The sequence below is a fragment of the Hyperolius riggenbachi genome, chromosome 5 (genome assembly GCF_040937935.1).
Source record: "Hyperolius riggenbachi isolate aHypRig1 chromosome 5, aHypRig1.pri, whole genome shotgun sequence".
Classification (NCBI taxonomy): Eukaryota; Metazoa; Chordata; class Amphibia; order Anura; family Hyperoliidae; genus Hyperolius; species Hyperolius riggenbachi.
In genome coordinates, this window is record NC_090650.1 from 380970513 (window position 1) to 380986873 (window position 16361).

Here is a 16361-nt window from a genome sequence, read left to right on the forward strand (position 1 = left end):
TCCACCCAGCTAGTTTTGATTACAACCCGGCTGTCATCCGCTTAACTCCACCTTTGCTGTAGGCAGAAATGTGCAGAGAAGCACTGGCCCTGCATGCCTTCATCTCACCCCACCCGGCTACTTTTTCATTCCACCCAGCTGGGAAAAAATTCTGGGGAGAACATTGTAGTAGGTGTACAGATATCCCCAGAGATTGCTTACAAATCCCGCAGATGGCAAACATATATACATTCAAACTAGGAATTGTCAATCTAGAGCTTGATATACACTTTCAATCATAATTGGCCAATCACTGACCACCTCGATGCAGTATGAAGGTCAACAGATATTAAATACCATGAGTAGATTGTGCAGGTAAAACCTCATACGACATGGAGGTGGTAACATTGGTCAGTGATTGGCCACAGAGACTAAACCTTTAAGCCGCATCTACATGAGTAGATGCGGCCGCGATGCTGCTTATCAATCGAGCCGCTGATGCAGCTCGATTGATAAGATCCGACAGAACGGATCTCCGCACAGCCGATTCCCTGCTCACTCCCCGCGAGGAGACAATGGCAGGGAATCGAGCGGAAGGTAAGCGGCGCCGGCGGGGACTCGAATGCGGCGCACACGCGGCGAGCGGGGACGCGGAAGAGGCGATCCGGCGGCTAATCAAGCGCCGGATCGCTGCAACATCTTATAGTGTAGACGGGGCTTAAGACTAAAACCTCACAGAGGCAGGTCTCTCTCACCCTTTTGAGTCTAGAAAATTGTCATTTTGTCTTGCAATGTTATAATTTTATTCATCATGTCACTTTTTTTTTTTTACCAGGGTCTATAATTGGTTTACACCATTTTATTATAATGTACCCCATGTTTGTTTGTACAGCCCCACAGAAGATGTTGGCGCTTTACAAATCAATAACAACCTATAATCAATTATCAGCATCAACAGGCTGTTGAGATTTTCCTACACTTGTCCCATCAAAGAGCACATGTAGAGTGTGACAGCACAATTGAATGGGTCCTGTCTGGGTGCCTATGGTGTCCTTACTACATCCTCAGTCTAGCTGGGTAAGGCCCCTTTTTCAAGGACAGTTGAACTGTGTACTCAGCAAGCAGTTATCTGGCAGTAGCAAGCAATCACCAGTCAGTAACAAGCAGTTGTGTGCGTTTGAGAGGCATCTCACTGCTTATCAACCGTCCATGGAAAAGGCCTAAGGTTATTAGAAATGGTAAATGACATGCAAATATTTCCAGCTTGGAAGTAACTTGTGTGCTTAGTGCTGATTGGCCCAGCTGCAAGCTGCATCAATTTGCATTAAAGAAAACCTGAACTGAAAACTATAAGTCAAAACACAAATACATCATACTTACCACCTGTGCAGTCTACTCATCCATCTCTTTCTCCTCTCCTGCATCCTCTTTGTTCAGTGGTATTCGCCATCCTCCATTTTAAACATTATCATTACCCCATAACAGCTTCCTGGTCAGCACACTAAACTGTAACATGGACATTACCTTGATCATCAGTTGTCCTCACAGCTATACAGTGGAGGAAATAATTATTTGACCCCTCACTGATTTTGTAAGTTTGTCCAATGACAAAGAAATGAAAAGTCTCAGAACAGCATCATTTCAATGGTAGGTTTATTTTAACAGTGGCAGATAGCACATCAAAAGGAAAATCGAAAAAATAACCTTAAATAAAAGATAGCAACTGATTTGCATTTCATTGAGGGAAATAAGTTTTTGAACCCCTATCAACCATTAAGAGTTCCGGCTCCCACAGAGTGGTTAGACACTTCTACTCAATTAGTCACCCTCATTAAGGTCACCTGTATAAAAGACACCTGTCCACAGAATCAATCAAGCAGACTCCAAACTCTCCAACATGGGAAAGACCAAAGAGCTGTCCAAGGATGTCAAAATTGTAGACCTGCACAAGGCTGGAATGGGCTACAAAACCATTAGCAAGAAGCTGGGAGGGAAGGTGACAACTGTTGGTGCGATTGTTCGAAAATGGGAGGAGCACAAAATGACCATCAATCGACCTCGCTCTGGGGCTCCACGCAAGATCTCACCTCGTGGGGTGTCAATGGTTCTGAGAAAGGTGAAAAAGCATCCTAGAACTACACGGGAGGAGTTAGTGAATGACCTCAAATTAGCAGGGACCACAGTCACCAAGAAAACCATTGGAAACACATTACACCGCAATGGATTAAAATCCTGCAGGGCTCGCAAGGTCCCCCTGCTCAAGAAGGCACATGTGCAGGCCCGTCTGAAGTTTGCCAATGAACACCTGAATGATTCTGTGAGTGACTGGGAGAAGGTGCTGTGGTCTGATGAGACCAAAATAGAGCTCTTTGGCATTAACTCAACCCGCTGTGTTTGGAGGAAGAAAAATGCTGCCTATGACCCCCAAAACACCGTCCCCACCGTCAAGCATGGGGGTGGAAACATTTTGCTTTGGGGGTGTTTTTCTGCTAAGGGCACAGGACAACTTAATCGCATTAACGGGAAAATGGACGGAGCCATGTATCGTGAAATCCTGAACGACAACCTCCTTCCCTCTGCCAGGAAACTGAAAATGGGTCATGGATGGGTGTTCCAGCACGACAATGATCCAAAACATACAGCAAAGGCAACAAAGGAGCGGCTCAAGAAGAAGCACATTAAGGTCATGGAGTGGCCTAGTCAGTCTCCGGACCTTAATCCAATAGAAAACCTATGGAGGGAGCTCAAGCTCAGAGTTGCACAGAGACAGCCTCGAAACCTTAGGGATTTAGAGATGATCTGCAAAGAGGAGTGGACCAACATTCCTCCTAAAATGTGTGCAAACTTGGTCATCAATTACAAGAAACGTTTGACCTCTGTGCTTGCAAACAAGGGGTTTTCCACTAAGTATTAAGTCTTTTATTGTTAGAGAGTTCAAAAAAACTTATTTCCCTCAATGAAATGCAAATCAGTTGCTATCTTTTACTTAAGGTTATTTTTTCGATTTTCCTTTTGATGTGCTATCTGCCACTGTTAAAATAAACCTACCATTGAAATGATACTGTTCTGAGACTTTTCATTTCTTTGTCATTGGACAAACTTACAAAATCAGTGAGGGGTCAAATAATTTCCTCCACTGTAACTGACAGCAACTTATATATAACTGATACTGTATATTTCAGTTCTGACAAAATTTTGTCAGAACTGGAAGGGATCGCAAGATGAAAATGGTGAGCTTCTGAGAATAACTGATGGCGAGGAAAAGTATGTAATATTCATTTACAGCCATATCATGTGTTTATTTTAAACATTTTGACTCAGTTCAGGTTCCCTTTAAAGGTGCATGCAAGCTGGAATTATTTGCATGTCATTTACAATTTCTAATTTGGGCCAGCATACACAAAAAAGCATTAACGTAATCTCAAACGCAGAGTGCTTTTTGAAGTGTTTTTTTCTAGGTGATTCTAGGCATGTGCCTAGCGATTTTCTAATCATGCCTAGTGACTTTTGGAGCATTTTAGTGTAGCATTTTTTATTTTTTACTACAGTAGAGCTGTAACTGAACAGCTTCTGTAACAAAAATACTTGGAAAATTGCTCTGATCTAGCGCTTTTCAGAGCGATTTTCCACTTTTCTATACTTAACATTGAGGCTGAATCGCCACAGAAATCAGCAAAAATGCTGCAGAACCGAGTTTGCATTTGGGAAAACCGCTCATCGCTCTGGTGTGATCCATCCCATTCAAAAACATTAGCCAAGTGCTTTTCAAAGTGCAACCGTAGCGCTAAGAAGCGCTCTTGGTATGTACCTTTTTTTTTTTTTTTTTTTAAGGAAGCCAAAAATCACAGTAGTCAATGAGATGTAAACTGTAACTGCTTTATTTTGATTGGTCCAATTTCAAGCTGCATACAAATTAACAAAATCTTCATTATTACAATCTCACTGACCATCCCTCACGTAGACGAGAACAGGAACTTAACACAAACCTGTAAGGCAGGGAACACACTTGCTGAAATTGTGCAGGTTTTGCCGCAGCTGGGGGAAAAAAAAATGTTCACAGCAGCACTGGCCATTGAAGTCAATGTATTGTATGTGATGTAATATGTATGAATGCTCATGTATTCAGCTGCATCCTAAATCATGGGCAGAGAACATGACCGCTCTGATGAACATGGAAAATGCAGGGGAAAAAAATGCCCCTGCAAGTGTTCCCGGCCTTGGAGAATTTTTTTTTGGGGGGGGGGGGGGGGACCTAGATACATACCCAAGTAGTGATAATCCTCTGGACTGTCCAGAGGCTTCTCTGAGGTATCTAGTTTTTATTTTAAGGCCTCTTTCAGACAGGAACTGCGCGCTGGCCGACAGCAGATTGAAAGAGAGCCTAAAGCCTGATACACACTTTCAATTAGGATTGGCAAATCATAGGTTTTCCTACACAATCTGCCCATAGTATTCAATATCTGTTGATCCTCATATTACATGGAGATGGTATAATTGGTCAGTTATTGGCCAATCCTAATTCAAAATGTGTACCAGGCTTTAGACTTCATGTACGCTTAAAAACTGATACCAGATCTGCTGACAATCCTTTTCTCTAAATGCACATTCAGTTGGACACCTTTTGCATTCTAATTAGACATGGTCAATGAGATGCTAATTATTGCAGCTTGTATGCAGCTTGCTAATGGACCAATCAAAATTTGTGGGGAAAAAATAAAAATGCCCTTGTTTTAATAGATTGTTGCTTAACTTCGTTATTTCATTGCATCTAATCTACTGATGAAATTAAACATTATATAGCCTCCTACTCTGGAAGCAAGATGCTAGAGGAGAAAGATGTCAGTCATAGCTACTGGTTTTGTGAATTGCATCTTTTGATCAATTCCCCTGCTTTACCAACCTAATTACCAAATGTTTTAGTCCTGTTTTTAAAGGTCCGTACACACGCCGGACTGGAGGCAACAACGGGTCCGTCGTCACCTCCCGCTGGGTGGGCGTTCCAACGACAGTCCGGCGTGTGTACGCACTGTCGGCAGACTGATACGGCTGTTTCTGAGCGATCCGCCGGGCGGATCGCTCAGAAACAGCCGTATCAGTCCGCCGACAGTGCGTACACACGCCGGACTGTCGTTGGAACGCCCACCCAGCGGGAGGTGACGACGGACCCGTCGTTGCCTCCAGTCCGGCGTGTGTACGGACCTTTAAAAACAGGACTAAAACATTTGGTAATTGTTAGTGAATTCCCTCTTGATGCATCTGATCAGTAGACTAGTCTAAGCTGCTTAGTGAACTGAGGCCATAAAGTGCATCTGAAAATTATTCACAGCACATCACTTTTTCCACATTTTGTTAGACTCATTCCAAACTTAAATTCATTTTTTCCAAGATGATGTGAAAAAGTTTACATGAGGTTTTGGCAAATTTATTGAAAATAGAAGGAATCACATGTACATAAATATTTACAGCCTTTGCTCAATACTAAGTCAATGCACCTTTGACAGCAATTACAGCCTCAAGTCTGAATATGATGCCAAAAGCTTTGCACACCTATTCTTGCCCAGTTACGCCCATTCCTTTTTGCAGCACCTCTCAAGTTCCACCAGGTTGAATGGGAAGCCTTGGTGCACAGCCTTTTTAACATCTCTCCAGAAATGTTCAATCTGATTCAAGTGTGGGCTCTGGATGGGCAATTCAAGGACATTCACAGAGTTGCCCAAGTGGATCCGAGGTGAACTTTTACTCATTGCATAATTGTGTTCCTTTCTTATTGTTTATAGAGCATTCCTCAAACCAAACACTTTTCTGTTTTTGTTTTAATACTCTTAATTCCCTATAAACTAAAACCACGCCCACAGGTTTTCAGAGAGCCTTGGCAGTAGCAAGGGTTCATGGGAGCTCAGTCTGGGCAGGAGGAGGTGGTGTTACTAGCCATTGATTTCAGAGGCAGAGGGGAGGAGGGGGATTAGGTTTTTTTTGCTCAAGATACAGATAAGCCTACCTTTGTGTAATGTTTACAAATAACATGGCTGCTGTCATTGTATCACAGGAAGAAAATCATTTTCTAGTAAAGCTGTTTGCAACTAGATTTGCTGTGTAAACTATCTAAACTTTAGAGAATATATATAGACAAGTTTCATCTCGGATCCGCTTTAAGCTACTCCTTTGATATATCTTTGCTGTGTGCTTAGGGTCGTTGTCCTGCTGAAATATGGATATTCAAGAGCACTCTAGATCAGTTTTTCATCCAAGACGCCTCTGTACATTGCTGCAGTCATCTTTCCCTTTGACCTGACTAGTCTCCCAGTTCCTGCCGCTGGAAAACATCCCCACAGCAAGATGCTCCCACCACCATGTTTAACTGTAGGGATGGCATTGGCCTGGTAATGAGCAGTGCCTGGTTTCCTCCAAATGTGGCGCTACGCATTCACACCAGAGTTCAATTTTTGTCTCATCAAACCAGAAAATTTTGTTTCTCATGGTCTAACAGTACTTCAGGTGCTTTTTGCCAAAACAGGCAGGCTGCCAGGCCTGATCAGTGAATTGCTGCAGCGATTGTGGTCCACCTGGAAGGTTCTCCTCTCCATAGAGGACCTCTGGAACTCTGACAGAATGACCATCTAGTTCTTTAAGGACAACTGTAACGAGAGGGATATGGAGGCTGCCATATTTATTTCCCTTTAAACAAAGCCAATTGCCCAGCAGCCCTGCTGATTTATTTGGCTGCAATAGCGTCTAAATCACACCAGAAACAAGCTTGCAAATCTTAAATCTGACAATGTCAGAAAGCTTGATGTGCAGCATGCTTGTTCAGGGTCTACAGCTACAAGTATTAGAGGCAGAGGAACAGCAGGATAGCCAGGCAATTATTTTTTTTTTTATAAGGAAATAAATGGCAGCCTCCATAGCTCTCTCGTTACAGTTATCCTTTAACCACTTAACGACCGCCTAACGCCGATAGGCGTCAGCAGGTCGAAGTGGTGTTAGCATGGTTCGAGCGGCTGTTCCATGTCAGTTCACGGAGGGAGTCTCCCTGAAAAGCCTACGAGCCTCCAATTGCAGCTCACAGGCTAAACAAACACACGCTGTTTACATCGTAAAGGAGATTGACGATCCCTGGCCTCTGATTGGCCAGGAATCGCCGGCATCTGATAGGCTGAAGCCTATCAGAGGCGTCGCAGGACGGATCGCCGTCCTGTGCCGCTCGTAGGAAGGAGGGGAGGGGAATGAGGCGGAAACTCGCTGTGGAGGGGGGCTTTGAGGAGCCCCCCCCCCCTGAACAAAAATAGCCGGCGGCGATCAGGACCCCCCCCCCTCCCCCAGCAGGACATCCCCCTAGTGGGGAAAAAAGGGGGGGGGGTGGAAAGTCTGGTCACCCTGGCTGCCTGCTGATCTGTGCTGTGGGCTGGAAAGCCCACGCGGCACAGATCAGCGCACACAAGCCCGGATCTTAAAGGGAAGGTTCAGGGAGGGTGGTTAAAAAATAAAAATCAATTTTAGTTCTGCGCCTGCACAGTACAGCCCGGCGGACGTCCGATGACGACAGCGCGCCGGCTTGGGACGCAGAAGTGCCGGGCCGTGGAGCGCAGAAGAGCCCAACCTGGCAGCCGGCCTGGCCAGGTCGGGTCGGCCACCGGGAGCCTGCGAAGCGGCGGCGAGGGACCCTCCTGCCTGCCACGGGCTGGAGGAAGCCCCAGGTAAGTGGAAATTGATTTTTATTTTTTAGCCACCCTCCCTGAACCTTCCCTTTAAGTGCTTAAAGGGTCACTTAAAGCGGAATATAACCCTGCATTTCAACTTTGCTCTAAAACATTATTTACAGTATATTATATGCAACCAGCATTTTTTTTTTTTACTAGACCAGCATTGGAAGGGTTACACACAGCTTATAAGTTCCTGGAGATTTCTGCAGACGCATCCGAAGCTGACAAAGATACATTTTGTTTACATAAATGTATCTAAGTGTTGAATGTGACTCACTCTCAGGAGCTGGAGGACAGCCAAAGAGTGTAACATTTCTCAATAGATACATATAACTAAATAGAATGTAACAATCTGAACTTCTGCATATCTCTCCCAGAACCTTAAACCTCTGTGTTTAACCCTTCCAATGCTGGTCTAGTAAAAAAAATGCTTTTTGCATATAATATGCTGTAAATAATGTTTTAGAGCAAAGTTGAAATGCAGGGTTATATTCCGCTTTAAGCCAAATTTAAAAAAAATGAGTTTTACTCACCTGGGGCTTCCATCAGCTCCCTGAAGCTATTCGGTGCCCACGTGGACTCGCTCCGATGCTCCTGGCCCCGCCAGCAGCCACTTCCGGTTTCGTCGACACGCGAGTGATTCTTCGCGTTCCTGGCCATAATAGCACCCTCTATGCTGTTATATGCTATAACAGCATAGAGGGCGCTATTACAGCCAGGAACGCAAAGAATCACTCGCGATCCCGGCCTGTCGGCTCCTGTCGCCGGAAGTGGCTGCCAGACAGCTTCAGGGGGCTGGTAGAAGCCCCAGGTGAGTAAAACTCATTTTTTAAATTTGGCTTGTGTCCTTTTAAGGCTCTCCACTGATCATTCAGCTTAGATGGCCGGCCAGCTCTGGGAAGAGCCTTGGCGATTTTAAACTTCTTCCACTTATGGATGATGGAGGCTACTGTGCTCATTAGGACCTTCAAAGCAGCAACATTTTTCTGCAACCTTCCCCAGATTTGTGCCTCGAGACAATCCTGTCTCAGAGGTCTACAGACAAATCCTTTGACTTCATGCTTGGTTTTTGCTCTGACATGAACTGTCAACTGTGGGACCTTATATAGACAGGTGTGTGCCTTTCCAAATCATCAACTTCAAAATCATCAGTTCCAAAAACTGTCAACTATGGGACCTGACAGACAGGTGTGTGTTCCAAATCATGACTAATCAACTGAATTTACCACAGGTGGACAATTAAGCTGCAGAAACATCTCAACGATGATCAGAGGACGCGGGATGCACCTGAGCTCAATTTTGAGCTTCATGGCAAAGGCTATGAATACTTGTACATGTGCTTAGTTTTTCTATTTTTAATATATTTTACAAAACGTTAAACTTTTTTCACATCGTCATCATGGGGTGTGTTGTGTGTAGAATTCTGAGGGGGGAAAAAATTACCCCATTTTGGAATAATGCAACATAAAATGTGGAAAAAGTGATACACTATATATACTATTACAACCACCTTGAAAACATGAGGATCGTTGGATTTTGTTAACCTCATGAGCTGAAAAGGAGACAATTGAGTATTTAAATATTTTTATTTTGCCTTAGAAAAACTACCTCTCACCAAGTTGTATGTTAACTCTGAAAATTCCTCTTCAGTCTTCTGCACCATCCCTTCGATTGTTATGTTAAATGTTCTTTGGAACGGTCTCGAGATGCCCAGCTATGTAGCAAAACAATCTAAATCTGAGCATGAGACCATGGTAGTCAAACGCCCTAGTTGGTCCTGGTACAAAAGTACAGTGCTGTGTGGAGTGCTAACCTTGCAAATACTATGCACAAGACAAAAACTGGCTGCATCCACTAATTCAGCTCAACCTCTCCTACACCAGGCAAACCCTTTCCAGGAAAAGAATTGAAAGAAGAGAAGAACAGAGGACCAAACGGCCACAGCCGATTCATACCAGCAAGCACACAAAATCCCAAGACAAATTCTTTGCACATCCACACTAAATACACATAGAAAATTGGTAGCTGATAATGCCTCTGCCTCAAACAGGAGACCTGGGTTCCAATCTTGGCTCTTCCTGTTCAGTAAGCCAGCACCTATTCAGTAGACCTTGGGCTCATCCTCCCTAACACTGCTACTGCCTATAGAACACGTCCTAGTGGCGTCCTAGTCTTGATCACCTATACGTGTGATGATTTTTTTTTTGTAAGGCAATGTAACACTCCATAGAACTGGTTATCAGATTTTTCGTGTAAAAAAAAAAAAAAAAAGTGCAAGAATGGGTTTTTTCTTCCATTGACAAGTGTCATCGTATATTTAACAGATAATGAAATCCAATATGCAGCTCAGGATCACCGAATAGCCACAAATTGCATTATATACACACACTTTGAGACTACATACTAAAAAAAACACTTTTCATATGATCACTCTCTAAATAGATTTTCCCAGAGATCCAATGAAGTAGCCAAAAGCCAACATCATTGCAAATGGTCAAAAACAGTCAGTAATCCTTACAGGAGAATCTGAGCTTTCGTAATGGGGAAAATTCACGAAAACTCTTCAAACTCTCTTCCTCTAGGCCATGGACTAGAATTTCCCAATTTGAACAAGAAATTACCCAATATTTCTGATCACTTCAGGACCCACACTAGGTCTGTGTCCATGCCAACAATACAAACCATTTGCTGGGAGTTAGACTGGTTCAGCATGTTCCAACTTTTTCCATAGGCTTCACTAGATCAAGGCACTGTGAGGCCCGAGGTAAAGGCTACCTTTATCCTATCAAGGTCCGTCAAAGCTGCTGATAGCTGCAGTGTTGTTGGTTTCATAGACTTGTATCAAAGGGATATGAATGTATGGAAAAATAAAGAACCCATACATTAACAAAACAACCTCTAAGTCGATAACATCTTATAGGTGGGATCCATGCACCATGTCCTTCCCAGTAGGACAAGACACCAGAAACTAATAATCCTCAGAACGAACAACTTTTTCCAATCCTTTAAAAATTGGTTTACCAAGCCCACAGAAAATCACATCATGGTTCTGATCGGTAGAATTCAGTCACCAAACTTGTGCATTCTTAAGGATGGGAAACGGATTTGCATTCCTCGCTCTGCACTAGAGTAACTCCAGTTTAAGAAATGTGAAATATAAATTGCTTTCATTATGTCCTGATATTACAATCCAAAAAGTATTGTACAACTGCCTCATTTGGTACCATGACCTTCATTTCTGCTTGCGCAGCATAGAAGAATGGTGAGAGTCAGAGGCACGCCCCTCTCGACTCATCTAGTCTGAAAACTTTTCCTCCCCTCTCTCCTGTGAGTCTGATGAAAGGAGTCTATACTATTAACTAGTGGGCAGGGTTTTGCTAAAAAGCAATGTAATAGGGAAGTATTATAGAGGGGATCCTTGAGTAATTGTTGATTCCCCCATGCTAACACATTGCTGAACTCTGGTAAAGTCGAATAATGGCGATTGTTGGCCAAAAAAGTATAGATTTTAAAAGTTGAAAATTTGAAAAACAACCACCAAAAAACCCTTAAAGTCAATACACATCAATATACCACTTGTGGCCATGCTACTGTTAGAGGCTGAATTGGCCAGCTGCTCCTTTCTTATTGAGAAAACCAAAATAACACAAACCCACTAATAATCTTGACCACATTTTTTTGCACATGTATAGTCAGGTACCATCACTATAAAGAGACTTGTTGCTCAGAACACATAAAAAAAAATATGAATTTGCTGTCTTAAAGCTGGATGCAGAATAGGGCAGAAAGACAGATCTCCAGGAATATAGACTAAGATCATTCAGTATAGCATGAAGCATAACTTCAAGCACCTCTCCCATGCAAAGGAGACTGCCTTTTCTTCATCACAGGTTATATCAAATGGTAATTTCCAACTGCAATTCATTCATCAGTGAGGCCTTCAAGATAAAACTCCAATTCACAAATTTCAATTCAGGAAACTATCACTATGCCTTATCACATTCCATCACCAACAAACAAGTATGAAACGTGTGATAATTAAGAACCAGAACATGCAGTCAGATGCAGCCTTCTTTCCAAAATCTTGAGCCAACACATCAATTAAATCACAAATGCAGCTTATGCCTTTACACCACTCTTAATATATCCTTAAAGTGCATTTACTGAACACTATATTGCCTTTACCTTCACAGGGTGCAGTTATTTCAGAATACCCGCAAGACAAGCCAAAAAAAATATATAAAAAATCTAGTAAAATGATACAGTCCAACACACCTTGCCTGTTAATACATTAGAGATTCAAATAGACTGTAGACCTTATAGAAAACTGCTACACAAAACCTTACAAGGAAAATCAAAGAAAAAAAAATACTTCACAGAACATTAAAATGCCCCAAGGATATGACCACACAAAAAGTAGACAAGACAAATCACATCCTTACAATCTCTTAATAGTTGTACTTGCTTGAGATAAGACAGATTTATACTATAAGCAATACGGAGTACCTTATGTATACAGTAACGCTGCACAATCACTTTAATATGTCATATATTTAGGTCTCACCATTAAACCAGATAGTGTTTCTGGCATGGGGGAGTAGCTTTTACAAGATCCATTCAGGAACAGTCGTACAGCACCAAAGCCTTTCTTCAGGTCAAAGAGCTCAGGGGACATGCCAAAGATCATACAAATTGTTGGCTGTTCCTAGGGGTCCATCAGGTACACTGGCTGAGGAGCCTGAGTAGTTTTTGAGCCAAAAGACAGTGCATAGAAAAAGAAGTAAACAGTGATAACCAATTTGATAGCATGGTAATCTCTCTACTTTCCAATAGACCTTGAGCTGTTGGGTTGAGATTGGCTTTACCTAAAAGCATAGTGTGGGTGATCCAGCAGACACTTCACATGTAGTTATTCTGAACTGCCTGAGATGCGTTTGTACATATGAGAATAAAACTTTAGTCAGCCGTAGTAGAAGAAACATCAGCAAGTCTGCACCATGCAGGAATCTCAAGTCAAAGCAATATTATAGAGGGAAAGTACAGCCTTCATAGTACCAGCTTTACAAATGTATACGAAAATGTCCCAAAACTACAACCAACAGTCATAGCAAGATCAAAATTAAACGTAACCCACTGACTGTTTCGTTATACCATAAATATATTTTAGAATGGAGCATTTGTCTAATGAGACATCCGGACTTCATTATGGATAAAACTTTTTAATCCAAAAAAAATGAGTACTATACAGCCAACCAAATCAATGAGGTCACTAAATATATACATAGTTTAGGAGAATTAGGAATGCCAGTTAACACATTAGTCTTCAGAGACTGATAAAAGGAAAAAAAATACAATTATGAAGTCCATTCAAATGTAAAAGTGTTACTTTACAACACCATACAGGGACATAGTGAATTAACAGAACTTTCCATTACAGAGAATTACGCTCTTGCGAAATTCAAACTGATTTTACGTTCTCCAATAGGCCTTCCGTTGAGTTCATGAACAGCAGCCCTTGCATCATCAAAGCTTTCAAAGAAGACTGTGGCAAGTCCTCTTGCCATTCCATCTCTGTCGAATTTGACCTCAACTGAATCAGGAGTAATGTTATAACCGTAGAAAAAATCTAAAATTTCTGCAGTAGTAACTTTGTATGGTAAATTCTTCATATATACAAGGCCACCAGCAGGCTTTTCAAAATCTCTCTCTTGAACTGGTAAAGAATGATGGTAATCTGCACTGTGTTTACTTCCCATATCAAACCTATCAACAAGTTCCTCTTGACCCCCAATCCTCATTGGGTTAGAATCACGAAACCTTTCTGGAGAACCTCTAAACTCTCCACGTCCATACTTCATGTCATTAGGCAAGCCGTAAGACTGCCCACGTAAACCGACATCTTCTCTATACACTGGTGAATTGGCCAGAATGATTTCCACTGGAGCTTCAATGTAGACCCCGAATTCTTTCACCTGATCATCAGAAATGCGTCTCAGAAGGACTTCTGTGCCCAAGAAACTTTGTCGATTCAAGCTTTCAGCAAGAAATGCCTGTTGCTCAGAGGGGAACTTCACCAATGCTTCCCCCAGCCCAACCCCTTTGCTGTCAAAAAGCAAGAAAATATCTTCTTCACGCACAGCAAATCCAGTAAAGAACTTCAGAACTTCACTTTTAGTAACATCAAAGGGAAAATTTCTCACATATATACATCTTTTAGCATTAGAATAGGTGCTGGTTGGAGGATTGTGAGGTGAACGCTCCCGTGTTGGTTGACTCTGGGTTTCGGAGGACTCTATTAAGTCCAACATTGTTTTCCGTTCAATTGGTAATATGAATATGGGGCGACCATTAAGGATATGTTTGTCTAAAGAAAGACACTTCCTATACTCCGAATGACTTTTTACCATAACAAAGCCTTCTCCTGTTCTTTGTCGGTACCCGTCAAGCAGGAATTTTATCTGCGAGTTAGGGAGGTCAGGAAGTCCCAGAAACATCTTAAAATCTTCCACATCCACATTATATGGTAAATTCTTCAGGTGTAAATAAAGCTGCTGATTTTGTGGGGATCTGGACCTGGATCTTAGTGGGGATCTGGACCTGGTTCTTTGCTTCCTAAACTGTTGCTTGGAATGGCTTCCGCCTACCTGGCCACCAGAATTAACCCACTGCTCTTCAGATGTTTTCTTTACAGATATGAATCTATGGCCCATATATTCATTATTGCGCTCCACTGCTGCAGTAGCATCCTTTTTACTTCCAAACTTAACTAGACCATTTCCATTCTTAAAACCATTTGGACGTAAATGAAATACAATGTCAACCACATCCAGGCCACTGAAAAACTTCCTGATGTCCTCCTCAGTTGCGCTATATGGGAGTCCATACAAAAACACATAAACATCATCGACATCTTGGGAAGGCTTCATCTCTTTACGGTCATATTTTGCTGGATGTGCATTCAGTTCCAAATTATTATTTTCAAATTTATTCTGTACGTTCCCCCTCTTTATGTTCACAGGCATTTGGTCTACTTCTCTACCAGGGGGTATCGCTGGATGTTTTCTGTTACTTTTGCGACTCTTTTCAAGAGTATTTTGCATTTCTGCCTTGCTGCTAAGGAACAGCTGAATACGGGAGGTCTTGATAATACCAGTACGACTCATCGCACGCCTGGCATCCTCATCCGTTGCAAATATAATGAAGGCTTCACCAAGTTTACCACCAACAATATGCACACCTCCATCAGGAATAGTCAGTCCAATGAAGAACTGGCGAATATCACTAGAACCAGCAGTAACTGGAAGGCCATGTAAGCGGATTACTACTGCCATTCTTTAGATGCTGAATGAGTAACACCTGCAAATATAAAAAAAAAAAAAAAACAATTACGTGACTGAGTAGCACCTGCAAATATAAAAAAAAGCAATTGCATTTAGCAAATCATAAGAAAGACAATATCTGTAATCTACACCTGTATTAAAAACCATATGCACCCATACTTAAAGGCTCAGACCCAGTTTGTTTTTACACTCTTAATAGAATATTCTTTTGCATGCATTTAAAGTGAACCCGAGGAAAAAAAATAAACTGATGAAATAAACATTTGTATTTATGTGCCTACCCCTCAATTTTTTTTAGATATCCCATGGTTTAGGGGCGTAACTAGAAACAATTGGGCCCCCCTGCAAAACTTTGGATGGGGCCCCCTCCCGCCAAAACAAATCTACAATCTTTGTCTGCAAAACTTTGTATGATTCCTTATCAGCGTCTGAGCAGAGTCAGTCAGAATAATTGTGAAGAGAGCAGAAAGTTTATTCTCTCCTTGCCCTTAGTTGTCAGTCTCTCAGGATGGGGCCCCCTGTGTGTTATGGGCCCCCCTGCGGCTGCATCCCTTGCAGGGTCTATTGTTACGCCCCTGCCATGGTTTTATTTTATATTTAAACATTTACAAAACAGAGTGAATGTTTTGTTGCCTGTGCTCAGTGCCAGTCAATAGTTCATGCATTTTATCTCCCTGCTCTTAGAAGTTGTATTCTGCCAGGAAAACTTTTATGGCTGTAATTTCCTAATCAGTGAGGTTTACTATTTTCTGGACAAGCTACCAACAAGACAGAAGCGGTCACTTCCATGCCTAGAAATTACCGTATTTTTCAGACTATAAGACGCACTTTTTCTCCTCCAAAAGTGGAGGAGAAAAGTCAGTGCGTCTTATAGTCCGAATACTACATATTTGGATCTGTGCCTCAGTCAGTGTCCGCCATAGACAGCCGCACATCTCAATCCCTGTGTTCCTGTGTCCTATTTGTCCCCTTTCCCGCCTCTCCCTTCTATCCCCGATGTCCTACTTATCCGTCCGTGTCCACCAGTGTGCTCGAGTACATACTTGTAGCTGGGCTGTGTTGCGGTGTACTCCGTGTCCCCCATGACTTATTTTCTGATCGCGGTGTCCTGCATGTTCCTATCACTTATTTCCTGATCGCGGTGTCCTGTGTGTCCCCATCACGTATTTCCCGATCTCGATGTCCTCCTCCATCCCGGTGCCTGCCAGCGTTTTAGACACAAACTAGAAGGCGCACAGTTCCCCACATTAACGTGCACGGCTTTGCGATCTATGAGCCAATCAGGCGGGGGGCGCTGCCCCAGCCAGCCAATCACGCTGCTTGATGTTTTCTGCTCTAATCA

At 42.5% G+C, this 16361-nt stretch overlaps 1 protein-coding gene across 3 annotated transcripts in view; it reads right to left on the bottom strand.

Moving 5' to 3' along the window:
- RBM12B (RNA binding motif protein 12B) overlaps positions 1-16361 on the bottom strand; it is a 135541-nt gene that overhangs the window by 101432 nt on the left and 17748 nt on the right. Inside the window, exon 3 of one of the 3 annotated variants that reach the window (XM_068237651.1) lies at positions 9128-15035. The exons of 1 other annotated variant lie outside the window; for it this stretch is intronic. In XM_068237651.1, the coding sequence (XP_068093752.1) occupies positions 13121-15010 (1890 nt within the window). In that variant the 5' untranslated portion in view covers positions 15011-15035 and the 3' untranslated portion in view covers positions 9128-13120. Of the gene's footprint in view, positions 1-9127; positions 15036-16361 lie in introns of those variants that run through there. One more of the 3 variants, XM_068237650.1, reaches the window with a different exon arrangement.